The sequence below is a fragment of the Branchiostoma lanceolatum genome, chromosome 7 (genome assembly GCF_035083965.1).
Source record: "Branchiostoma lanceolatum isolate klBraLanc5 chromosome 7, klBraLanc5.hap2, whole genome shotgun sequence".
Classification (NCBI taxonomy): Eukaryota; Metazoa; Chordata; class Leptocardii; order Amphioxiformes; family Branchiostomatidae; genus Branchiostoma; species Branchiostoma lanceolatum.
In genome coordinates, this window is record NC_089728.1 from 2,618,957 (window position 1) to 2,645,568 (window position 26,612).

General features: G+C 42.0%; 1 protein-coding gene across 1 annotated transcript in view; it reads right to left on the reverse strand.

Annotated features, from left to right (window-relative positions):
* Positions 1 to 26,612, reverse strand: part of LOC136438547 (glycine receptor subunit alpha-2-like) — a 34,531-nt gene that overhangs the window by 2,277 nt on the left and 5,642 nt on the right. The window contains exons 3-7 of the mRNA XM_066433374.1: positions 16,432 to 16,643; positions 9,543 to 9,625; positions 2,655 to 2,804; positions 1,192 to 1,362; positions 365 to 729 (exon numbers count right to left, since the gene is read on the reverse strand). Of these exons, the coding sequence (XP_066289471.1) occupies positions 365 to 729; positions 1,192 to 1,362; positions 2,655 to 2,804; positions 9,543 to 9,625; positions 16,432 to 16,643 (981 nt within the window). The remainder of the gene's footprint in view (positions 1 to 364; positions 730 to 1,191; positions 1,363 to 2,654; positions 2,805 to 9,542; positions 9,626 to 16,431; positions 16,644 to 26,612) is intronic.

The window sequence follows — 26,612 nt, forward strand, 5'->3', positions numbered from 1 at the left end:
GGCTTCTAATCAAACTTGTATTAGGATGTAGGACAGCCGTATACACTAAATACAGTGTACTACATATGTTTGAAAGAAAAGAAAAACTTGTCGGAAGTACCTGTGCTTTGGCGCTGGAGAGTTTCCGGACCACAGAATCTAAGGAGAGCTTATAGTTATACACAGGAGGACCTAGGATAACTTTAAACACAAAGCACAGTGGACGGGAGTTGAAAAAAACAACTTGCCGGAAGTAAATGTGCTTTGGCGTCGGAGAGTTTGCAAACCACAGAATCTAACGAGAGCTTGTAAAGGAGGAGCTAGGATATAACAAAATACAGTGGACTGCGTTTGAAAAATTAAAAAAAAAACTTGCTGGAAGTACCTGTGCTTTGGCGTTGGAGAGTTTGCGGACCACGAGCCCACCGAATCTGTAGACGAAGTTGACGACGGCATACTCGATGAGCGCGGAGAAGACGAAGAGCTGACAGACGACGATCCAGACGTCAATGGCGCGAACGTACGACACCTCGGGCATGGCGAAAGTGCGACCGCTCTGCGCCGTCATTGTCAGGACGGTGGTGACGCCGAGGCATACCCGGGCGGGGACCGCAGCGATATCGATCCAGAAGGAGACCCAGGACATGATGACGATGGAGGTGGAGGGGATGTACATCTGCAGCAGGTGGTAGGCAAGACGTCTGGACAGGTGCAGCTGGATCTCCAAGGTTGTGAAGGTGTTCTTGTCACCTGATAGACAGCATACAATAGCCATAAGTAATGCTGAAGGTGCAGAGGTTATGGAAAACGTCGTAAACGAAGACAGTCACTGACGAAAGGTAGTGGATGCTATTTCCAAATCTACCCAGTTGCTTGAGTAACTGTTTTCTTTCACATCGTATTACCTGGATGTCTAACCTTCATCGACCTAACGTCGTAAACAAAAATTGCTGAACTTGAAAACCGCAAACATCAAGATCTGTCTTCGTCATCCAGCGGCTGTGAAGGAATCGACCACACGTATCCCCAGGCTTGTCGATTATAAGCAATATCACCAACTGACTCTAGTTTCAGGTGGCCCTCTTCATGGGTACCTCTTAGTAGTCTGTTTGTATGGGAGACATATTTAAGCCCATCCCCTGTCTCATATGCTTTCTTAACCTTATTCTAGCCACCCAATAGACTTCAATACAACTATACTTGTTTTTTTACCTGTCTCCAGTAGACCACAGTCCCTACTGCGGTTCTGACAGTTGCCAGTGAAGTACTGACAGCCGTCACACTCCCGTGTGCCCACGGCGTCCTCACAGTGCTGGGTGTCCGTCAGGCAGTCGTCAGCACCCTCAAAACCACACGTGCTCGCCGCGTACGTACAGCCTTTTCCTGGAGTGAATGGCAAAAGGTATGCAATATTTCATTATGCTACCATCGGCCACATGATTTAGTGCATTACTAAATATCATACTAAAACGTCTGGGGTAGGAACACAGGAGACGAGACGGGAGCTGCCTGGGATGACATAAGAAGAAGAAGAAAAGCTGGAAGAAGATCTAGTAGAGAACCATCTCTGATAGCCTATGCCTCGATAGGGGCGAAGAGCACAAGGTGAAGAATGCAAAGAATTAGACTGTATTCTCATATGATAACTGACAGCCAATAGTCTGATATTGCCTACTCATCCGTAGACAACAAGAGCTAGTACATACATGTACCACGAGTTGCAGTGTACAAGGAGTCCAGTGCAAGGAGAGTGGGTAGTGTATTGGTGTATAGTTATATTCTGCTATGCGTTTGAGCTCTCGTGAGGAGTGACCGTACTATTCTTTTGAGTGTCACATTAATAAATCTGCATATGGATAGGCTGGTTCGGCTATTCATGTTTCAGTATGGAGCCAATATAGATATGAGGTGTGCCCTTGGTGCTGAAGTTCCAGTTGGTATTATAAATCACGCTCGGACCTTTGGCGTTAGGAAGGAAGGAGTTGACGTAAACCTTAGTGGTGATGCCGGTGAGTTTGAGTTGCACGTTTCAGTTGTTATTATAATTCTTATGAATCACGATCGTACATTTTGCTTTAGGAAGGAAGGAGTTGACGTAAGCCTAGGTGGTGATGCCGGTGAGCTTGAATTGCAAGTTTCAGTTGTTACTAATCACGTTCGTACCTTTGGCGTTAGGAAGGAAGGAGTTGACGTAAGCCTTGGTAGTAATGCCGGTGAGCTTGAATTGCAAGTTTCAGTTGTTATTATGACCTGTTCTTAGCTCGTTTAAGCATAAATGTACAATAAATGTACAATAAAGGTCTTTCATTCATTCATTCATTCATTATAATTCTCATGAATCACGTTCGTACCTTTGGCGTTAGGAAGGAAGGAGTTGACGTTACCCTTGGTGGTTATGCCGGTGAGTTTAAATTTCAAGTTTCAGTTGTTATTATAATTCTTATGAATAATGTTCGTACCTTTGGCGTTAGGAAGGAAGGAGTTGACGTAAGCGTTGGTGGCGATGCCGGTGAGTTTGAACTGCGAGTTTCAGTTGTTATCATAATTCTTATGAATCACGTTTGTACCTTTGGCGTTAGGAAGGAAGGAGTCGACGTAAGCCTTGGTGGTGATGCCGGTGAGTTTGAACTGCGAGTTTCACTTGTTATTATAATTCTTATGAATCACGTTCGTACCTTTGGCGTTAGGAAGGAAGGAGTTGACGTAAGCCTTGGTGGTGATGCCGGTGAGCTTGAACTGCGAGTGGAGCGCGGTGGCGTCCGTCACCACCGGGACGTCCTGGGTCCAGATGAACGGGAACCCCCACCGCAGCCGCACGTCATCAACTGGGGAAGAGAATACTTCGTTAAAGGAAGCCTAAGCTTAAAATTGAAAAACCTAATATGCCATATACCCCGACGTCAAGTTCTCACTTGTTTAGAGCTCTCCAATCGTTTGAAACTCGTGCCGTGCTGACGGCTACTCTATTGAATGGTTGAATTTGGTGACGTCAGGTGGTGCGAGGGGGATGGGTGCATGAGTTCTGAAAATATGAATAGGACTTTTGGAGCTGGCACGTCATCAACTGGGGAAGGGAAGGTTAAAGTAAAGGTAAATACTGTACACCCATTTTACAACTCAAAACTAGACTGCACTACCAGTTGGTAGATAGTGAATTTACTCCCTTTCTAGATTTAATAGTATGTTATTTAAAGAATGTATATTACTTGTGAGAGTTTGATGTTTGTGTAATGCTCCTTTTTATCGTGTTAAATAATGTGACCATTTTATCCTATTATATATGTATTGTGCAGCAAGGTTAGCCCCTTACAATAGCCACTGCTAGTCGGGGAACCTTGGCTGTTGTACCACGTATGCAGCCAAACAAATAAATAAATAAAAGGTTAAGATAGTCCCAAAGCTTTTTTGAGGCCTTAGTGGCTTGGCTTGTGGGTTGTTATACACAGTGTCCAGGGCATCTCTCCTTCAACCGCCTATTACCTCCTCAATCGAAGTCAGGTACCTATTTTTGCAACTGGGCGAAGTAAGGATCAGGAAAGTCATGTTAAGTGTATTTCCCAATGAAGATTGGACGTTCATGTTCATGATGTATCATTACGTATGATGCACCATACATAATCAAACAACTGGATTAAGTCTATAACAGGGTCAAACGTTTTAGCTAGCATGCGTTGTCTTCCATAAGTGAACTGTGAATGAGCAAAAGGGGAAGAGGTAGAACTAGTGTTAGGAACAGGTAGAAAAAATACTCTGATTTATCTATCGATTCATTTGGATTTACCACATTTATGGGAGACTCACATAACAGGTGGCTATCACCTTTTCACTACTTCTACTAGTTCCACCTGTCCTCAGAGACGTCTTCACTGTAAACTGATGAAAGGAAGAAAAAAAAGCTGTCTAAAGCGTCTGGCTCTCCGTGAATACTTACATCAATTTGTAATTATCATAATGATTGGGTTTCTTCAATCACTCTTTGTATTGGACAAACCTAATACCCAACCTCTGGCTCTTTTTGAGATCTTATCCACTTTGCATATGACGTAGTGGACATTAATCAGGGGCTTTACGTGGCTTCTCCAGCAAGTGTCTGCTCAAAGATAGATAACTTGAAATGGTAAATGGCCGGATGCTGAATGCTTCACCAAGTGTCTGTAGGCAGGGGATCGTTTTAGCAGATAACCTTATCTGGTACCGAGACAGTGCCGCCGTTCGTCACAAGTTCAGGTTCATGGAATTCGGGGGATTCATTTATATGCCAGATCGAGGAGTCCTCCTGTCCTTGATAAGCTAGGGTGGACATCTTTCATAGTCTGTCGGGGTAGCCACAGAATTATACTGGCATTGGAGTTCTTTTTCTTCTTGTCTCTTGTCAGGGGGCTAAAGTCCTAATCATTCAATTCATGGAAATCAGTCGACCTGTCCTTGTCCTTCTATTTCTTCTTGTCTCTTGGTAGTGTGCCAACGTCCTAATGATTTAATTCAGGGGATCGAGGAGTCCTGTCCTTGATAAGCCAGGGAGGACACCTTTCATGGTCTGTATGGGTAGCCACGGATTCATACTGGCATTGGAATTCTATTTCCTCTTGTCTCTTGTCAGGGGGCCAAAGTCCTAATCCTTTAATTCAAGGAACTCTTTTATATGCCAGATCGGGGAGTTGTCATGTACTTTTTAAAAGAAGATATCTTTTTGTCGGGGTGTCGGGGTAGCCACAAACTGATTATTGCACTGGAATTCTATATCTCATTTTTTTTGATGAGTTGCCATAATCCACCATTAATGAATGAATGAATGAATGAATGAATGAATGAATAAATGAATGCTCTCCTAAGGGAGGAATAAAGAAGAAGAAGAAGAAGAATGAATGAAGACATTTATTACACACACATACCCAACTGGGTTTAGTACAGGTCACAACAGAAAACATCACAGTTTGCAAATACACACATATATACATACAAATACAAGCTTGCACTAGTCTAATGATTACGTTAATTTGGTCTCTTCTCGCTTCTTAGTAATATTGTAAATATAGGTACAAGTATTTTTGATGATTAAGGGTTTATCTAAAGCCATTAGAAATATGACTTTTCCGCGTTTCCAAGATGTATGAAATGCCGCGTGTATGTATTTGATACATCACCTTGTTCTTGTCACGGGCAATTGAAACATATTTCGCCAGCTTCTCTGACCGAATCAATGGCTGTACAACTATTAATACTAAAGGGGTGGTGACTTCATTCTCCTTCGATCACCCGATGTTATAAATGTTAAATGGGGACGGTTACAAATATGATTCTCGATACCAACGAATTTTGTTATGAATCTTGTATTTTCATCGACCCTTTTTCTGATGAACTAGATTCTGCAGTTTGGAGCAATCAGTTACGTCATCTGACCGATCCTGTAACTTGCTGCAATACTGGAACGCGTGGAAAAAAGAAAGAAAATATTTTATAGATTATGAATCAAGGACTAAACTTCACGTCCAACACAAGAATGAATTGGTACAAATTTTCGTGGGGTCCATTCCGTGAACAAGGTTGACGGAGTCAGCCGAAAATTTGGGTAAGTCCCAATTCATTCTTGTGTTGGACGTAAACTTTTGTCCTTAATTCATAATGACTTTTACCAACACATGCTATTCTATGAATTAGTTTTGTTAATTTTGATCTATTTGTTGAGGAATTTGTATAGGCACCTAGACTATGCTGCTTCCGTCCTTAATTTGATTTATTTCAGCTTAACTAATCTATTTCAAAAATAATATAATAAAGGAAGGAAAAAAGCAACATTGTTTAGATGCCAACTATAAATACCCAACGACTCTTACGAGTATATTGGAATCACGAAGAATTAGACCATGACGACATGGCTTGTAAAGCAGCTATGTGGCGTGCACGTAGCTACCTCCGCTGGCTTATCCAATTTTGCTGCGTCAGAAAAGATCGTTTTCTGCGTGTCTATCTATGATACGTCCACAAGGACAATTGCACAGGTATGCAATACTGGGACAACTGAGGGTATTCTTATCTTTTAGTGTCTATTGAGAAACATTAAGGACGCACTTTCTTTTATTGCTTGGCAATCTAAATGGACCGTGACAGATTGTAAAATAGCGGAATCAATATGATTCAAACATAATTCGGACAGAGCATAATAGTACTTAGATATCTGAACGTCAAGAATTATGCCAATTGGCAATTCACCATTGGCAATAATGAATAACATTTTGGAAGTTGATGTAAGCTTCTCAGATATAGCATTCGCATCAAAAGCAATAAAACGCAGTTACTAAGTACAGACAGATCAAATTTTCATTGTGATAAACGTATTATAGCAGCAATTTCACTATAACTTTTGATGTGCTATAAAAGTAGGAATTAGGTTTGAATGAATCCTTTTCTTTTCTATACCTGTCCAATAGAAGATTGACGTGAAAAATTGACAATTCATTTCTGCTACCATAACCGAGTTGATATCTTAGCGGCATTGCGGCAGATGGCTTACCATCAACCTCCGTCTTTCAGATCTTTTTGCTTTCCCATCACTGTTGATTATTGATAGGCAGCGTAAATAGCACACTCGACGTTTAATGTATTATATATATTCAATCAAGTTTTATCGACGGTTTTACAGTGTACAGTTTACTTCAGATAGTATATTTCTGGCAGTCGCTTTTCGTAATGATCTCGGTATGTCTAGTATGTATGTATGTATGTATGTACGACACTATCCCTCATAGACTCGTGAATAGGCCTCAGAACAATTACCCTACATAGATGTACAATGAACCCAGCGCCCCGGCGTACAGCGGGGACGAACGTGTTCTTTGGTACATGATAGAATCCGGCTCAGTTTTACACTAATGATAAATGTTTGTATTCTCCAAGCAGAGGTTTCGATCAGGGGGCTAGTGGTAGTCCCAGTTAGTTACGGTTGTCCTCCCTCCACCTCTGCCGCAAAACGGAACGCTTCCTTGTGAAAGGAGGGTTAAGATTGCGGCCACCACTAGCCCCCCGATCGAAACCTCTGCTTCGAGAATAAAATGTTTGTGATTGCTTCGTAGTGGGAGAAATTTGTTGGAGCAGTAAAATCGCCTCACCTGAGCTTGTTTATTGAAGCGTATCAATGTGTTTTATGTTTTCCCCTCGGAGGTAGAAACATTTATTGCTGTTTTTTGTTAACTCCATTATTTTTTCGTGATTGCCCATATATATGGTATAAAAGGGACAACCGAAATTCATAATGGCTTAAGCTTTATGCTTGCATCAATGAAATTGCGTTTCATAGCAAATAAAAGTTTTATACTCAACTTGGACGCCCACAGAAAATGGTATTCAAATCCGAAAATGCAGAAAGAACTTTATGTGGATGATTCATTCCCCTTTAGATGCGTTTTTAGGACACTGTGTGTTCCTTTGTCAATAAAACGTGCTGAAATCTGAATCAGTATTTCAAAAGTGCACGGAAATGTTTTTTTATGACAGTACAATAGATCATAACATCAGACCAAGGCACGTTTTAAGCGTGCGGCATGCAAGGGTCGTGCAAAAAGTTCACGACCTCAAGCAGGAGCGAATCAATCAATCAACAGGTACCAATACCGTACCATAATTCAAATTTTGGAACATAATTCTAAGCCTTATGTTCAGCTGTTTATTACAACCAAAACTCAAATCATTGTGTACATTTCCTTGCAGGCGATGCCCTGTTGGAAATCAGTAACGTTATATGCGAGAGGGGGAACCGCGGACGATCGAGCTGCAACTAAAGCTAGAGCCTTGTGGTAAACCTCAGGGTTATCCCTGCCCTGCTTGAAGTCATCAGTTGCCAACTTCTTTTCGATTAGAATAAGAAGAGGTCCATCGACAAACCCTCTGACAGTGTCTTCGTAGATTTAATTGCATGAGGAGTACCGCACTTCTCTAATTACAGTTCTATTTTTTCTTGTCGCCTACTAAGAGATGATCACATCATACTGGGATCCATACACAAAGAAGGATAAAGATAAACTGGAGAGGGTGCAGAACCAAGCTGCCAGATTCTGCACGAACAACTATGACAGGGGTGCTAGTGTCACCAAAATGAAAGCAGATCTGGAGTTATCAACCAATGATTGATGTGTTCGAAAAATCGTATTTTCCGAGAACCATAGCAGAATGGAACTCGTTGTCATCAAGTACTGTAGGAGCATCTTCACTAAGTAGCTTTAGGGAACGGTTGCAGTCAGATGTGCAACGACCAGGTGTAACGGGCCGGTCAGTGTAATTTAACCAGCTGCTGCCGCGCCGCGTGTTACGCCGAATGGCGGTTATACCGGCTATATAGATACAGATACAGACACTGATTTGGGTTTCTGGTGGACATTGATGAAGGCGTTTTCGTTTATCGTTATGCCCCAAAGTTTTATATATGCCCCAGTAAGTACGCAAGTATACAGGATTGACAATTTCCTCCGTCCTAGTCTTAACTTTTATTGCAGGACCAGATGCTCAGAGCGGAATCTAGGTCAACGAGGGATTGTGATAATACAGCCATACTCTCATTTTTATGAGGAAATGTAAATGGACTTTAGATGACGACCGTAAATTTTGAGTCACAAAGTTTATATTACTCTGGGGGACATGAAAACGAATTGCGAATTTGTTAAGCAAACCTCATGTAGTGCCTATGTTCATATTTGCTCATGAAACGTGATGGGAGAACACATCTCGCCCCAAGAGGTGTTGTAAACGACCAGAAAGCGTGTCGCGCCAATATATGTACAAGATTAGAGTACTGTAGAAGAAGGAATGCCAAATCATTTTCAAAACGACATTTGGGGCATCCCGGTGCCGTCTTTCTCATATATCAGCAAAATAATGAATATGTGCTGAAGCACCTCACGACTTCTGGCGATCATCGATGTTCTAGCCATTTCAATTGCACATTTTCGTACATATATTTCTGCTTTATCAATCGTAGAGAAATAATTTGAACCTGTCAAAAAGCAACGTTAAAGCTATACCGTAAAGCTGCACAATGTAGCATAAAGTAGAGTGGAAACCGTTAAATGTATTTACCCCTTGCTACTTGATCTTACCACTGACCCCTTTCTGTTCTAAGTAACACCGTCCCTGTTCTGCTGAAATCATTCTGGCATTCATCGTTTATAGACTGAGATATTTTTTACTTCCACTAGACGGCGATTCGCTGAGCGACCGTATGGCCACCCAAATCGGATTTGAGCGACACTTGATTTCATAATTGGAGTATGATGCAAGACGTAAAAGTATGATCCAGATGGTTTTAAAACACACAAAACCATTAAAGATTCGTTCTTTATCTATGAAATTAGTTACCTCTAATGGAAAGGGTGTGTGAAAGAAATACCTATCAAAGTCACCAGTAGAGTATCTCCGAATGAATGAACAGTTTATTGGCAAATATACGGCATTCGTTATTAGGCGTTTACCATGTAAAGCACATTAAAAGGTTTTGATTGAGAGTATGTCGTTGTCGAAATAAAAGCCACTGTTTACAGATTTGAAAATGGCTCACAAAGTCACCGGTATAGTACCTCCATCCAGCTTGAGCTTGCATCGCTGTTTGTCCAATGGGAAGCTTTGTAGGTTCATCGGGCAGGAAGCACGGATGTCATATCTGTATGGACAAAATGGACAAACAAGATATAAATATCATTGATTGTCTTTCTCGTGTATTGATGCTTGATTAATTTCTCATATGTCGCTTCCATGTAGTTCTGCTGAAGTAGGGAGAATGGTGATCGTTCCAGTTACGATGCAAGGCCACTCATAATGCTGAAATCTTATTTTTAGATAGATTAAATCCTGACGAATTGGTATCCGAACGAACGATACTTTCAATCCAGCCAGACAGACTGAATTAGGTCTACCTCATAAGTACATCATTCGGCAACCAGCAGTCTATGACTGAATCATTTATATGTGTGAATAAGCCATACAAAAGCCACTGTTGATACAGGAAGGTCCTCGACCTTTTCCGAATTGAGATAAAGTCTGAATTACACATACTATTCATTAGATCGATATTTCTTGTGCCTTCGGTGCCTTTAAATTTTCATGCTAAGGAAGAGCTTGAGGAGTGGCGGGCAAAGCACTATCCCGACCACCATTTGTTCTATTTTATTTTTTTATCAATCAACTGAAGAATACACAGGACACAGAGGTGATGCACTCTAGCAGTAGCTAATATCAAACATCACCTTTGAAAATAAAAATTACAACTGACATAGACAAATACAATAACAATAAGTAAGAGCATTTGGGTAGTCCAATACAAACAAGCAATATAGGCAATTAACAATCAATATATAAACACAGTCATACTAAGTTTTGAAACGTTCGCTAGCTACAAGCCTGGGTCAAGCCCCAAATTTCACTATTACATTCAGGCCACCATTCAAGAATGTACTAGATATATAGACACTTCATACTTCGATTTGCAAACAATATTCAACTGAATCTGTCCATGCAAAACTGTCAGAGGACGCTCACGACCGAGCGGCGCCACAACAAAAGCACTATGCTGTATCGACCATCTCTGATCGCGTCATATTTACTTTATCAAAAATCACATCCTCACATTTTTCATCGTAGAAGGATGACGGATATAGGCCATATGGGTAGCCTACAAGCTTCTTGTATCGCCCACTTCGTCATTGAAAGAACCTCCAATCTGCTCTGTTTGAAATTGGATAAGCGCCCATATATTTTGAGTGCACGTCCAGAGTAAGTGCACAGTGTCTTGATCATGGGCACCGCATACAAGATTGTATCAGCGCAAAGTAGAAGGTGTTCAAAGACGTGCTACCAAGTACATCTGTAATGATTACGAACTTAACTATAAGGACAGATTAACCCATACCAACCTTCTACCATTGTGTTACAGACGAGAACTTTTTGATATCTTATTTCTTTTCAAATGTTTCCGCAACGTGTACTGTATCAACATTTCTCATGTCCTCAATGTATCCAGACCTACTAGATCACTTCGCTCTACAGACCAATTCCAACTTGTACCACGGCCATGTAAAACTGAATCATTCTCATTCTCTTACTTTAGTAGTATTGCCGTCATCTTGAACAATTTACCACTAGACATTCGCCAACATACGTACTCAAACCTCACTCTACAGTCCGTTAAAAAACTCTTGATTTCATATTATAGATCCCGATTAAGTGACACATTTTCTGTTGATAACTTATGTACTTGGACGACCACTTGTCGTTGCTCATCTTGCATAGTGACATAGCTTAACCGTTTACCCTGTTTTCCTTATCATTTGACCTTATTACTCTCATTTTTTTAATGTACTTCTTTCAGTATTTGATGTCTTTCATTTATTGTTTTTATCTCAACTTTGTAAATTTTCTGGGGGAGTCGGCCTCGTAGAGGAACTAGATTCCTGTTGCCGGTGTTCAGGAATTATCGGTCCCCCAGGAAAATCGGTCCCCAATCCATGGTGGGCGTGGCCTAAAAAGTACGAAGGCCCACAGGGCCAAAGCATAGATATCATCCACAAACACTGTCTTTGAATTGAATACTTACTGCCAAATATATGAATTGTAAGAAGGTGGGACGGACATTGTCCACAAACACAAATATGAACGTTTCATCAACAAAAAGTATCAGTTTTTGGCCATTGCAGGGACACAGTTTCCCTGGGTAGCCAGGATTTCCGGTCCCCTCATAGGAAAGTCAACAACTCTTCTCCTAGTAGTGATGCATTTGGAAAAATACTTTATTTCTAAATTACTTTAACTTGAGTTGATGCTCTTAACACAAAAATATAAACGTTTCATTGAGGGAATTCAGGGGAAGGGGACTCATTTTCCCGGGTAGATCTAGGCGGGATTTTCGGTCCCCTCATAGAAAAGTCAACAACGCTTCTTCTGATGAACGTGGAAGCTTCTTTGTCAACTTGAAGGCGCTTATCTGAAGATTTAACACAACTATAAAGGTTTCAAAGCGAAAAGTTTCAGAACTTGGCCATTGAGGGGATTTCAGGGTAAGGGGACACATTTTCCCGGGGTAGATCTAGCCGGGATTTTCGGTCCCCTCATAGCAAAGTCAACAACGCTTCTTATGATGGACTTGGAAATTGTTTGTCAACTTAAGGGACGCTTCTCTGACGACTTAGCACAACTATAAACGTTTCAAAAGCAAAAAAATCTCAGGATTTGGCCATTGAGGGATTTCAGGGAAGGGGACACATTTTCCCGGGGTAGATCTAGCCGGGATTTTCGGTCCCGCCCAGGTTCAAGAGAAGACAAAATGTTGACTTTCAAATGAGGGGACCGAAAATCCCGGCTACCCTGGCCCGGGAAAATGTGTCCCCTTTACCTGAAATCTCCTCAATGGCAAAATGCTGAGACTTTTTGCTTTCGAAATGTTTATAGTCGTGTCAGGTCTTCAGAGAAGCGCCTTCAAGTTGAAAAACAGGTTACCAAGTGCATCAGAAGAGACGTTGTTGACTTTACTATGAGGGGACCGAAAATGCCGGCTTAACCCTGGCCCGGGAAAATGTGTCTCCTTTACATAAAATCCCCTCAATGGCCAAATGCTGAGACTTTTTGTTTTTGAAACGTTTATAGTTGTGTCATATCTTCATAGAAGCGTCTCCAAGTTGAAAAACAATTAAGCGCCCGGGTTCAAGAGAAGACAAAATGTTGACTTTCCTATGAGGGGACCGAAAATCCCGGCTTAACCTCGGCCCGGGAAAATGTGTCCCCTTTACCTGAATTCTCCTCAAAGGCCAAATGCTGAGACTTTTTGCTTTTGAAATGTTTATAGTTGTGTCAGGTCTTCAGAGAAGCGCCTTCAAGTTGAAAAACAGGTTTCCAAGTGCATCAGAAGAGACATTGTTGACTTTCCTATGAGGAGACCGAAAATCCCGGCTTAACCCCAGCCCGGGAAAATGTGTCCCCTTTACCTAAAACCTACATAAAACCCCCTCAATGGCCAAAGGCTGAGAGTTTTTGCCTTTAAAACGTTTATAGTTGTGTTAGGTCTTCAGAGAAGCGTCTTCAAGTTGACAAACAGGTTTCCAATTGCATCAGAAGAGACGTTGTTGACTTTCCTATGATCTAGGGGACTGAAAATCCCGGCTTAACCCCAACACGGGAAAATGTGTCCCCTTTACCTGAAATCTCCTCAATGACCAAATGCTGAGACTTTTTGTCTTTAAAACGTTTATAGTTGTGTTAGGTCTTCAGAGAAGCGCCTTCAAGTTGAAAAACAGGTTTTCAAGTGCATCAGAAGAGACGTTGTTGACTTTCCTATGAGGGGACCGAAAATCCCGGCGTAACCCCGGCCCGGGAAAATGTGTCCCCTTTACCTGAAATCCCCTCAATGGCCAAATGCTGAGACTTTTTGTTTTTGAAACGTTTATAGTTGTGTCATATCTTCATAGAAGCGTCTCCAAGTTGAAAAACAAGCGCCCGGGTTCAAGAGAAGACAAAATGTTGACTTTCAAATGAGGGGACCGAAAATCCCGGCTACCCTGGCCCGGGAAAATGTGTCCCCTTTACCTGAAATCTCCTCAAAAGCCAAATGCTGAGACGTTTTGCTTTTGATGATTATAGTTGTGTCAGGTCTTCAGAGAAGCTCCTTCAAGTTAAAAAAACAGGTTTCCAAGTGCATCAGAAGAGACGTTGTTGACTTTCCTACTTAACCTCAGCCCGGGAAAATGTGTCCCCTTTACCTGAAATCCCCTCAATGGCCAAATACTGAGACTTTCTGCATCTGAAACGTTTATAGTTGTGTTAGGTCTTCAGAGAAGCGTCTTCAAGTTGAAATAGAGGTTTCCAAATACATCAGAAGAGACGTTGTCGACTTTCAAATGAGGGGACCGAAAATCCCGGCTATCCCGGGAAAATGTGTCCCCTTCAGATGAAATCCCACAATGGCCAAAACCCTTTGAAACGTTTATATCAATTTTCATAGATTCGTCTTTAATTAGGGTCCGAAGTAGACCAGAGGAAGATTGTCTCAACTTTCCTATGAGGGGACATTATTTGTCGACAATGTCGACAGTGTAGAATTGTTATGTTACAGCCTATGTTGTTGTGGGCCTTCGTACTTTTAGGCCACGCCCACCAGTCTCAAACATGGACCAATGGCAGGAGGGGGACCGATTTTCCCGGGGGGACCGATAATTCCTGAACACCGGCTCCCCTCAGATTGTACGCAATCTGTGAATTTGAATAAATGTTTCTTTTTCCAAAGGCTCGCTTCCGTGACCTCTTTCTGTCACATCTGAACGGCTCGCGCTGGTCTAACGAATGTGGCCGCTCCGTCTCCATAGACACTAATCCCATCAGCCTCCGGGAGCAGTTACCTGAGCACATCCCTGGTACCATAATTGTGACCACAGGCAAGATATTAACGAGGGAGAATCTAGTAGAGCCAAGTGTAGCTAGTTTTCAAGCTTCTGGTTTATCCCTCCGCCATTATTGCAAGAGAAACCTGCACGTAGCGCCACTTATTATCTTTGTGTTCTTACATGACGAATTCGAAGCTAAAGTACATGATATATATGTTGAGTGCTTATCTAAACCACTCTGCTGTTTAGTTTTCTCTTGTTACAGAAACCGATTTGTACCACAAACGACACACAGATAAAGGTTCTGTATGTCAAAGGCTCGAAATGCATCACAAAAACAAATCTTACTGGTGCACTACTGGACATCTTCTCCATAGTGTCCCATACTTACAGATGCAAATAGTTCGCTTTGATCCATCAGAGGAGACAACATGGTGATTCCTCCAATAGGGTGATTCCTTTTCAGTCTGCTCTACGTGGCACGTTGAGAGACACTTCCTATCTCTCTTTGTAATCGCTCGGGGCCAGATGCATCAGTAATACTCCGTCTTTTCAACGACGTAAATTGCAGTAGAGTTATCTGCAGTCTCTAGCATTTTGTTATCTTTACTCTTCATCAATCCACCGTGCTTATCTCCCTGACTCTCCTATTCCCGGACATATCTTCTATTCTTAGCGAGGTATCTCCTACCGTCGGAAAATAATTAACTTTGAACAATTTGCCAAAGCCGTGACGACGGCATTATTCTCAATACATTTCCCACCAGGAACTTTCCAACGTCGTAAATTGCATGAGACTTGACTGCAGTCTCTTATTCTGACCTTCTGACCACTATAAACGATACATTTTTCTTCATCTATCCTCTTTTGTTATCTTACTGGCTCTCCTCCTTCCGACAATTTATTTTACCTCCGTCAAATCGAAAGCTTTGAACAAGGTACCAGAGCCGGCATCATTCTATGTACTTTTTGCTTTTTTACCAGGAACTTTCTAAGTTCTTTGCCCATTTCTCTTGTTGAGCCAAGTCATCAATCCAATTTAAATATAAGGTTCGGTAAAAATTAAGTACCAATATCCTTTAAATCAAAAATTTTCCAGAGCCATGGCAGCTGCATGATTTGAATTCCTTTGCACTAGAGACGTTTAGAAACTTCCAGAAAGTATTTAGAAGATTGAAGTAGTGTTATCACGTAATTACTATTTTTCTCTTCGCCTATTCATTCGAGTTTTTTTCCTGCCCTTCATCCTCCGGCAAGTATAACTCCTTCAAGGTGAACGATCTGAAATACTTTTCGCACCAGGAACTTGGCCAAGTCCTTTACCAATTCCTCTTCTTAAGGCAAGCCGAGCCAACTCATTAATTTGATGCAACTAACAATGTATATCGGTCGATAGAAATTAAGAACAAATGTTGTACGCGTGTCTTAATGGCGCCCTTACGGGAAGACAAGTGCTTGATGTCTCCGGGTAGCAGCTGTTGGAGCGGCATGATGACCACCCTCTACAGGTATCAGATGGAACCCTGGGATTAATCTTCGCCACGATCAATGTTAAACCGCCTGTTCCTCAACAACTTTCTTTCCTATCATTCCGGTCAGTTGGAACTTGTAATGGGAGCTTTGGCCTTTTTCTCACACAACGATTAGATAACTGTTCTCTCTCCTCACATTAATGGAAGCATCATACTCTGTATCACTTAAGATAGAGAGAGTTCCCAACTGGGAGAAACTGGAGATTCATTGAACACACTTATTTTGAACATTGTTAGATACCATTACTGGAGAGAGTTAGCTATTTTTCGAACCTGTTATATACATTTTATAGGTCTGCAAGCAGTAATACGAGAACGTTCTCTGGCCGTTGATGACTCACCACTTCATTCATTCATCATCGACAGACGACTGTGAGTTTCAACCGGTTCCTTCTTCATTAAAGTATCGCAAAGAAGAGAAAACGTAAATATAGATTGAAAACCATGGGATTTCTCATTCATACTTCGAGCAGACTGGACCATGGCCTGGGTACTGCCCTATACACCGACAGGTGTGGGAGGGAGTTTGCTTCTTTACTTCAAGAAGGCTGACAGAGCTTGGTTCCCACCTTAATGCCCGGTTGATGAAGCCGTCACGTGAGACCCACATGGACGTCTCGTCCTCTCCCGTGGTGACCGTGACGGACTTGGCGTTGGTGAAGTCGACATGAGGAATCCACATGTCCACCTCCGGGGCCACGGGGACGCGCTCTTCCTTCGTGAGGTTCGCCACACGAGGGTCCAGCCACTGCTCAACCAGCTGGATGCTCACCTGGAAGTCCTGGGAAGAGAATGTTTTTAAATTAGCTTAAACTATGTTAAGTGGAGTGTGAAGACTAAAGAAGAAAGATTGACTTAAATTTCTAGAATATTCTTGCTGATAAAAATCATACTAGAAATACTCTCTTCACCTAAGAAAAACAAGAATAAAACTCTTAATGTAAGATTTAACATACAAAGATTTTGCGTAAGGTTTCTTGATTTTCTAGAAATTCTTTATGGAAGAAAATCTTTCTCTACATAAGAAAAAATAAGAAATCAAGAAAAATAAGAAATAGCATTTTTGGTAGTGAAGATGCTGTTTTAATGTGGGCTATATTGTATATCCTCTGCAATAAGGACTAGATTCGGGTGTGTTGCCCGCGAGATCCTTACTGAATAAAAACCATTGAAAACCATTGAAAAAACGTATATCACATTTGTTGGTGAAAAGAAACATAGGAAGAAACCACATCCAGCTGTAGCGTCAACGCTCATAAGTCCGCCGGGTACCGTAAGATCGCCACAATCAAAAAACAAGATCTTATGAGAAGGTCGTCGACCTTCGCAAGAATGTCTTAAACACCTGGATATCTGATGTGTGCATACCTCGGGGATTGCTGCTTCTGCACTATATCAATCATTCGCAGGCATCAGTGTCTGATGCATGGCGGCTACAGACGTGCATAGGGCTCGCCAGGCTGGTCTGCTCTCGGCGTAGACCCTCCAGTCAGTTCTGGTGATCTCCAGCCCCTGCACTATAGATCTCCTTAAATTCCCCATTTTTTTTGTTTTGTGTTGATGTGGCGGTCTTATCGTACCCGGATGAATTGTGAGAGTTTCTCATCATATCAAGGTTTGTGCTGCATCTTTAACAAATTGGTACATTTTGTGCCAATTGACGTACAACTTTCATAGGTAGAAAGGTTTGTATATTCCGTATACCAAACTACAGCTTGCCTTAACACCCAGGTGCAGCAACCTTTAACGCGAGATATTGTCGAACAAATTCCCATTTATCAGTAAGTCTTATATCTCTCTAGGCCCTTCGGCTGTATCATTATCCCCACTTCACAACGAATGCCTATAGACGTAACACATATAATTACGGAAACTTATGAGCTTAGAAAAGTGCATCCCTAAGCTGTTAACCTTAATGAATTTACTTTCATTACTGCTTTCTCTTCATTGCAATTATCGATTTTGTAGTTAGAGGAATGCATACCGCTAAGACTACATGCCATATGGCAATTACACCCCCGCACGGCAGCCGCAGTATGCCCAGAGGAGCTCACATTATCTCCCATAGCCACGGATCGACACTACACTGCAAGGTCTTAGCTTGAAAGTTCATCTGTGTTCACTTGGTAAAAGTCATTATGAATATACGGGTCCATTCCGTGAACAAGGTTAACGGAGTCAGACGAAAATTTGGGTAAGTCCCAATTCATTTTTGTGTTGGACGTAAATTTTCACGCGATTCACAATGCAAGGTCGTTGCTTCACTTTGGATGGAAAATTTTTCTTCTCGGAAATATGTTCCTAGATGTAGACTGCCGTGGGTATACGTGGTACTGATTTGGTATTCCTCGCGTGTTGCGACACAGGACGAAACCATATCACACTTTAGCAGCTAGCAGAAGAGGTCAACTAACAGTGCACACCCACTTTGGGTATCAGGTCACGTGATCTGTTATGGAAGGGGGGCCTTTCTCCGATCTGGAAAGCGCGTTACAGATGGGTATCATGACTTTATTGATCCGCAGACCACAGAAAATCAATCAGGGGTGTAGCTGGGTATGAAACCCAGCTCCTTCCTACAGCTAACACTCGAAATGTTGCGCGTATGTTTCCTTACCAGTTAGAAGGCTCAGCATATGTTGAAAGGTCTATGAAACGTTCTTCCATTTGATATCATTGGTCATCTTACAGATTAAAATGGTACGTGGTAGCTACATAACTGTAACATCAAACCGATGGGAATCAATCAATCTTTATTCTGAAATCAACATTGCAGGTGTGTCTGACGACACACCTGAATTACATTAGATTTCTTACAGAATTATGTTAAAAACATTCCAATAGACCAGATTTAAAAGAATTATCATGCGCTAAAATACATTAAAAAGTTACTTTGGACGAACGAGGACAGACGAATAGAGCTTTAAACTAGGTTTTGAATGTCTCTCAGAGTTCTCATAACAAACGAGTCACTGTGACGTTTGGTCTTGCTAAGTGGTAATTTGTACATGTGTCGGGTTTCCCTGTTCCTTAGATTATGGTCAGGCTTCTTCCTTGGTGGGAGGAAGACATTGCAGGGGTGGAAGGGGTCTCTTGGAATTCTCTGAAGTTCACTACGTGACGCATCCCCTCTCCTAGACTCCAGGGTTGGCAGGTGGTCACAGGGAACTCCACATATCCTCAAACACATCTTCTGAATTCTCTCCAACTCGTTTGACAGACAACGTGGAAGGCCGGCCCATACAGGGGACCCATACTCTAACACAGGTCGGACAAAAGACTTGTAGATTTGCACAAGTACATCAGTGGGTAGGGCAGCACGCCTGGCTACGCGTAGGTAATGTATGCGCGGTTGGACCTTAGTTAGCGTGTACTCAACATGAGGTCCCCATGTAAGGTCGTTGCTGATCACAATTCCAAGAAGCTTGAAGGATGTGAAGGATGGAATGCCATCGTCCGCCACTTATTGTACCTCTCACGGTGGCAACCTATTTCCATAATACGTCGATGAAGGTTAGACATCCAGGAAATAAGATACACAATAAATGTTTACAAAAGTTATCCAGTTACTTGAGTATCTTTTGTTTTTCGTGTATTTTCATAAGAGATTATATGTATAACGTGTGAAACGACCATTGCGTTAACGGGGATAATACATTTTCGACTGTTTTTTTAGAAATAATGAGGGCTTGATGACGCACATATGCTCAGCATCATACTGAGCGTTATTCCATATATAGGCTATAAACTAAAATTAAAAAAAAAAACAGGTTAATTTATGCTTGGTTGAAGCAAGCATAGACATGCTGTATCTCTATTCTCATGCAATACAGAATGACGCATCTAGCGAGTTGGCAAGTTGATGAAAGAAGAGATAAGAACAAACAGAAGTCATTGACACTACTAGTATATTCATGAGGTCATGGTGGGTTCTTATGAATAAACGACGGTCGACACGCATCATGCATTAAGTACCAAAGCTATCGACCAAGGATTGATGTGTTCAAGAATTCGTATTTTCCGAGAATCATAGTAGAATGGAACTCGTTGTCATCAAGTACTGTAGGGGTATCCTCATTAAATAGCTTTAAAGAACGATTGCAATCAGATGTGCAAAGGCTAGGTGTGACAGGCCGTTCAGTATAATTTAACCAGCTGCTGCCGCGCCGCGTGCCTGCGAAGCTGGTGTGTTACGCCGAATGGCGGTTTTATAGATACGGATACAGACAAGGTCATGCCGAATAAAGCAATGCGTGCCTTATTACCCGTGGCCGTCTATACACTAAACTTTTGATTAGTCACGGATTATTGGCGTCGTAAATGAGCCTGAAACTGCGGTACAGGAACATGTGTTGTTCGTTGCGCTTGCATGAGTCTGCCTTTACGGTTGCCTTTCATGCTAATTAGTTCACCAATTAACTAGCTGGCGTCAACCAGACAGTGTCATAAAAGGTTTCCCGTGTATGCTTGTAGTTAGAAAAGTAAGAGCACTTGATATAAAACATGGTTCTCCGGTACTTCCCTTAGTCACTGATGAAAGATACAGGATGCTGTTTGAAACATCTAGATCTGACTGTTTAAAATGTTCTCCAGTTGCCTGAGTAACTGTTTTTGGCGTATCTTATTACCTGGTTGTCTAACCTTCATCAACGTAAGAGCACTTTAAGTTAAGTTGTACAGTCATGTCTGTCAGTCACTCACTCACTGAGTCGAAAATGTTGGGAAGTACAATTTCTTTTGATTCGTATTTTTCAGTAGATCATCATTGAAAAAAGATCAAATTTCATGATGATAAGTTGTGCTTTGAAATACTTTATGGCAACCGCAGCTGGCATGCACGGGACAGGGACGTGCCATGATGAAAGTCAAAGTTAATCACCAATCGATGGCGGCGAGAATTATCCACAAGGGAACAGCCTATCGTGCAGAAATACGCGACCTATTAACGACTGAATTGTGGTAAAGTCGACGCCATCTTTCATAATTAGTCCCACAAGTGTTGAGCAGCTGTTAATCCCTCCATTCATCACAGCTAGATTCTCGTCGCTTATTCAACGCTGGCAGCTTGATTATCACGGTGAAGGTTAGGGTAGGATTAACAAGGTTGTGCCAGCTTGCCATCAAATTGGTTATCACCTCTTTTGTGTCACTTGCTGATGAGCCGTAGTAAACAACTCATTGACAATATGCAATACTAAGTTGGTAAGCTGTATTCGCTAGGATATTCAAGTTCCGTTTCTGGTTTTCTGAATAGTAAAGGCCTCTTTGTGTTGCCTTCTGATTAGATCTACAGAAGGAGTTATTGTCAATATGGTAAGCTGTATTCTCAAGTGATAAAAAAACAAAACTGATTCATGCGATGAAATCTTATCACCCGGAAGACATCCTACCGTTGTTAATCCTACCTCAACCTTCACCTTGATAGTCTGCCAGGTTGCTATTGGCCTTCAAAATGGATTATGAAGGTGAAGGTTAAGGTAGGATTAACAAACAGACGAGCCTGGAGACAGATCTCCATCTTCACTGCTACCTTGTCCCCCTAACTACTCGGAGGTCAAGGGACTAAGTGGGTAGGTAGGTAACAACTGCAAGATGTCGCGTTGGTGACAAGATTTCATCGTAAGAATCAGCTTTGTTTTGTTATCACTTGAGAATACAGCTTACCAACTTAGAGTGCTGCTGCATCTTGACAATGGGTTCTTCTCTAGATCTCATCAACGAGTGACACCAAAGAGGTCTTTACTATAATTTCAGAAAACCAGAAGCGGAACTTGAATACCCTTGTGAATACAGCTTACCAACTTAGTGTTGCATCTTGTCAATTAGCTGTTTACAACAGCTCATCAGCAAGTTACACAAAAGAGGTGCTAACCATTCTGAAGGCCGATAACAATCTTAGATCAGACACGGTGATCCAGATTCATTACTTTAAAAGCTGAAGTCAGTGAAGAATTTACATTTGCCGCTTTGTAAAAGGCGTCTCGGCCGTCAGTTGACAATCTGTAGGAGAAGAATGATTGTTACTGATGTGCCTGTGGGTTATAACTCATCCAGGCAACATCTAAGTCGCCGTTACTCAGATAGAAGCGACTGGAAACATCAATGACAAACCCTTTGTTTGCTCAGGGATGAGTTGTTGGATACACCTACGTCCAATTTCCGCCCTGGAATCTCCGAGAGTCTCCCCATAGATCAATTAGCTTATGTCCAATCCGTCTTCTTTTGCTGCCTGAATACTTACTAGTACAACATTTGGTGTGTTCACCGTGTGTACGCGATGGTAGCAAAAGTGAAGTCTGTGTTGCCAATGGCAAATATAAAAACACAATACTGTAAATACAGAAATGTTCGCGGTGGTTTTATGTTCGCGGTTTTCGCGGCGACCGTTTCACCGCGAACTTAAAACCACCGAGAACATTTTTGTCCAATACTGTAGCAGTGTGTGACTATAGCGCTGCCGCAAACTTAAAACCACCGCAAACACTCCATTTTCGCCTTAGCGCGAAACAAAAACCATGCATTTACAGTATAGTTGATAGCAGAAATTGGTAAAAGAAAATTTGGTGATTCATAGCTGAACTGAAAAATGCGGCAACTTTCAAACATCACAGAAAAAACTTAAGCTGTTTTCCAAATCAGACAGTCCTTCAGCTGATGCACACATATTTCACTAATAAAAGTTGATCAGCAAACATGAAAAACGTGAAGCAAAACCAATATTACAAACCTTCAAAATCCCTCCGGGCCATTTTGTTGTATCAATATTTCAATATAGCCTACCTCTACAACGCATTAGGCTTGTCATAAAATTGCAGAGGTACCCAGAAAGGCGCCTGTGGTTCAAAGGTCACTACCCAAGTGTGCGTTTCATTCCTGTGCGTCTTAGTAGGTAATCTGAGATGACTCTCCCACCCGGAGTCCGAGATTACTCTTTACGGCGCCGATGGATACTGATTTTTTCGTTTCATTGCAGGTGATTCTATGGAGGTCCCGGTGCAAGGACACGTTGTTTCTATTGGAGCGCAGCAATCGCGTCTTTTGAGAGTTGTCCTCAAACAACGAATTGCACAGTTTACATGTACGTGCGGGCTATTGGTCTGTACCGCAAGTTTACAGTCAGCCAATTCTCTTCTTGATAGCGTCAATTTTGCGTCACCGATTGGAATTAAGGAACGAAGAGATTACTTTATAGATAGGTTTATTGGAAATACATGCCCGTAGGCTAATTGCAAGTTGACAACAATGACGAAGTACAAACATAAAGTAAAACAAAGGCAAGCATGTCATACAAGATTAAACTATTTTGCTAGTCTAATACGTTTCTATATCTACGATACTAATGCGGGGTTGTTGGTATTCCAATTGAATGGGTAGCTACAATTGTCAAGTACTTCCTTTACATGTTGAGTCCACTTTTTCCTACGATTATTCACATGTATATGTTGTTGTGACAGAAGTGAGTCTACTTGGAGAAGATGTGAGGAAATGTCTAGTTGTGTGAGTCGTAGCCAGTACTTGACTATGCGGACTGAAACATCTAGATCGACTGGAAATATACCCAGCCCCGCTCTACATGCTACGTTACTTGAAGCAATTGCGTTACCTCGCATTACTAGCGCAATCTTAAGACCTATTGGATTTGTGACCATATTTAGTGTTCACAAATTGCGCGATATTTTGCGAGGGACGGTGTGTCAAACATGAAAATGGTTGGCAAATAAACTGTATATTGAAGATTGCTTTTGAGACTTTTTGAAGATGATCCTGAATCCTGATAGATCTATGATAGAAGCGGAAGCAAATTTCCAGACATCGGCACATTTACATGGCGGCATGTGAAAGTCAGAACCATGATGGCAGAAGCGCAAAACTAATGGCATTTTGATTGCTTCCATTTCTGATATTGAACTTCAGACCTGACGATAGCATCACCCATCCTTGCCGTAATGGAAGGGACTTGTGCAGTCTAAATGTTGATGGCGTTTTGATACTACATGACCATTAAAGCATCCGAATGACTGATATTGTACCATTAAGAAATGCACGACAATCCGCGTAGTCCTGCAACATTACTATGATAGAAGATTTTTTTTGCCTTTAATGTTTTTGGGCGGACTTTTTCTAAGTAGAGCTTGAAGTCTATCGGATATAAACCCCTGCTACAGTGGTTCGGTTGTCTTGAGTTAACAGCAAGCCCGTCCATACCAACCATAGAAGTTTAAAGAGAGCTCGAGGTACTGTTGGGTGCTGCAACATTGCTTAAATTGGCGATTGCCAGCTTGAAACGGATTTTGGATATTGGCGTTTTCTTTTTATACAAGCAACAATGTCTCACCTGCTTACGTTTCGATGTCTATCAGACACTTTCCTCAGAGCCTCTGACTGGAGTGCTTTGAGAACACAATTCCAAATGTGGCTAATACGTGTGTATCCCCCCTCGTCCCGGTTCACCACTGGTGTTGACTTATAGCGGCAAGAAGCAGCACTCCAGTCAGAAGCTCTGAGGAAGGTGTCTGATAGACATCGAAACGTAAGCAAGTGAGACATTACTGGTTTTGTAAAAAGAATATCCTATAATATACTCCAATATCCTATGCTCTACCAACCTGATGAAATTATTTTCGGATGAAACGGATTTTGTTTCTGAATAAGTATCGTGCAAAACTTAATCGTTTTCAAAGACTATCCAACAATACCGTGCAAAAGTGCTATAATCACAAACCAACTTCACGCCCCTTCTCCAACGTTTGCGGTGATAGTGTAGCGCCTCATTAGCAAACATTTGATAATATCATCCTATCCCTGGAGAGAATTATTGAATACCTATGCTCACCGTCATCTTTATTGAAGATCATTGTCTACATCGTTACTCCCGGTAATTTATAAACAGACCTGCGGCAGTTGTGCTCCCACAAACAGATCACGATCAAAGTAGGGCAAAGTTCGGAACAATGGCACACATCTGGCGCAAGATAGTAACATGTTTCCTCTGGGCGCACAGATGCACTCTCAGTAAGGCCCCAAATCCTACATACCAGCTACATGTACGGTGGCTGGCTGGAGCTTCTCTGGCTGACTGGAGCTTCTCTGGCTGACTGGAGCATCTCTGGCTGACTGGAGCTTCTCTGGCTGGCTGGAGCTTCTCTGGCTGACTGGAGCTTCTCTGGATGGCTGGAGCTTCTCTGGCTGACAGGAGCTTCTCTGGCTGGCTGGAGCTTCTCTGGCTGACCGGAGCATCTCTGGCTGACTGGAGCTTCTCTGGCTGACTGGAGCTTCTCTGGCTGGCTGGAGCTTCTCTGGCTGACTGGAGCTTCTCTGGCTGGCTGGAGCTTCTCTGGCTGACTGGAGCTTCTCTGGCTGACCGGAGCATCTCTGGCTGACTGGAGCTTCTCTGGCTGGCTGGAGCTTCTCTGGCTGGCTGGTACGATTTTGCCACCATGGAGCGGCTTGGAGATTACCATGCCACTAGACAGCGATCGCACTACTCTCTCTCTGCGACCTAAATTGGATTTGTCTTATCCTCAATTTCATAACTGGAATATCGTGCAAAGCGTAAAAGTATGGCTGAGAAGACAACAAAACCCACAAACTGTAAAAAGATCCTTTTTTATCTATGAAATTCGCTGAGCGCTCTGTCTGGTATTACGCACGTCTTCCATAATCGATGAGCTACTTCCTGGCGGTGGAGCAGGGGGATCTTTAAGTATGACGAGCGGAAGAAAGAGACGCTAAGGCAATTTTACGGATTACTGCGCTGTCGCTTCGTTCGCGGATTCAGGTCAAGGGACATTTGAGTGGAACGTGGAATCTTGCCTTAGTCAGAATTTATCTTTAGCTGAGTGTAACTTCAGTTCGGGTAATTTCAACTTGGAAAGGACCATAGGACTAATCGAAAACATGTTTGATCAAGAGTTTTACTTTGTGTACGGAAATAGCGTATGAAATATCTAATTTCAACTACATTTGAATTTTATTGGATCAGGTATCTTGTAACCTAAGCTAAAGCTAAAGCGTCTTATACACACATGTCTAAGCAATAGATGAGGCCTTATATGTTCATGCATTTCGCATCAACACACTCCTCGGTAAGTAAACTTAGGGGATGACATCAGACCTTCTTAGGCTTGCGGTCTTCGGATTTTCCTCTAATCAAAATCCCACGAAACCTCTAAAGTTTGCCAAACTTCTAAGTCTATAGTATTATAGGAAACACTGTCAAGTGCAATTCTATACTGTTGGCCCGCGACAATCGTGTTTCAGCAAACAGCTTCAGCATTGGCAGCAGCAATTCGGCAGCAGTCGCACCTTCGACTCCTAAAACTGGTCCTGGTAAATGTAGGATCGATTTTGTAGGAGCCGACAACTCACTAGGTGACGCGTTTGACGAGAAAACACAAAAAACATTTATGGAGCAAATTGTACTCGAGTCGTTTAAAGGAGAAACCGTTACCTATACAGCGTGACCGTAAAACGTAACGGGATCGTAGCAGCTGAACGTTTGGGAATCCGTTATTTGATTCAGATGCTTACAGGCAATTGAGCATGATTCTCCTCCTCTACGGTACGTTTCATTGATCGTATAGTATGGAAGTGTAATAAAGAGATCACATGTAATATTAATCCAAGAGGAGAATACACTTGACATGTGCGTATAGTGTGAGTATTGTCGAATCCCTGGAAGGCCCCAGTGTTATGCCATTGGGAAAGGCACTTCACACCTATTTCCTCACTCGATTAGGGAGAAAACGAG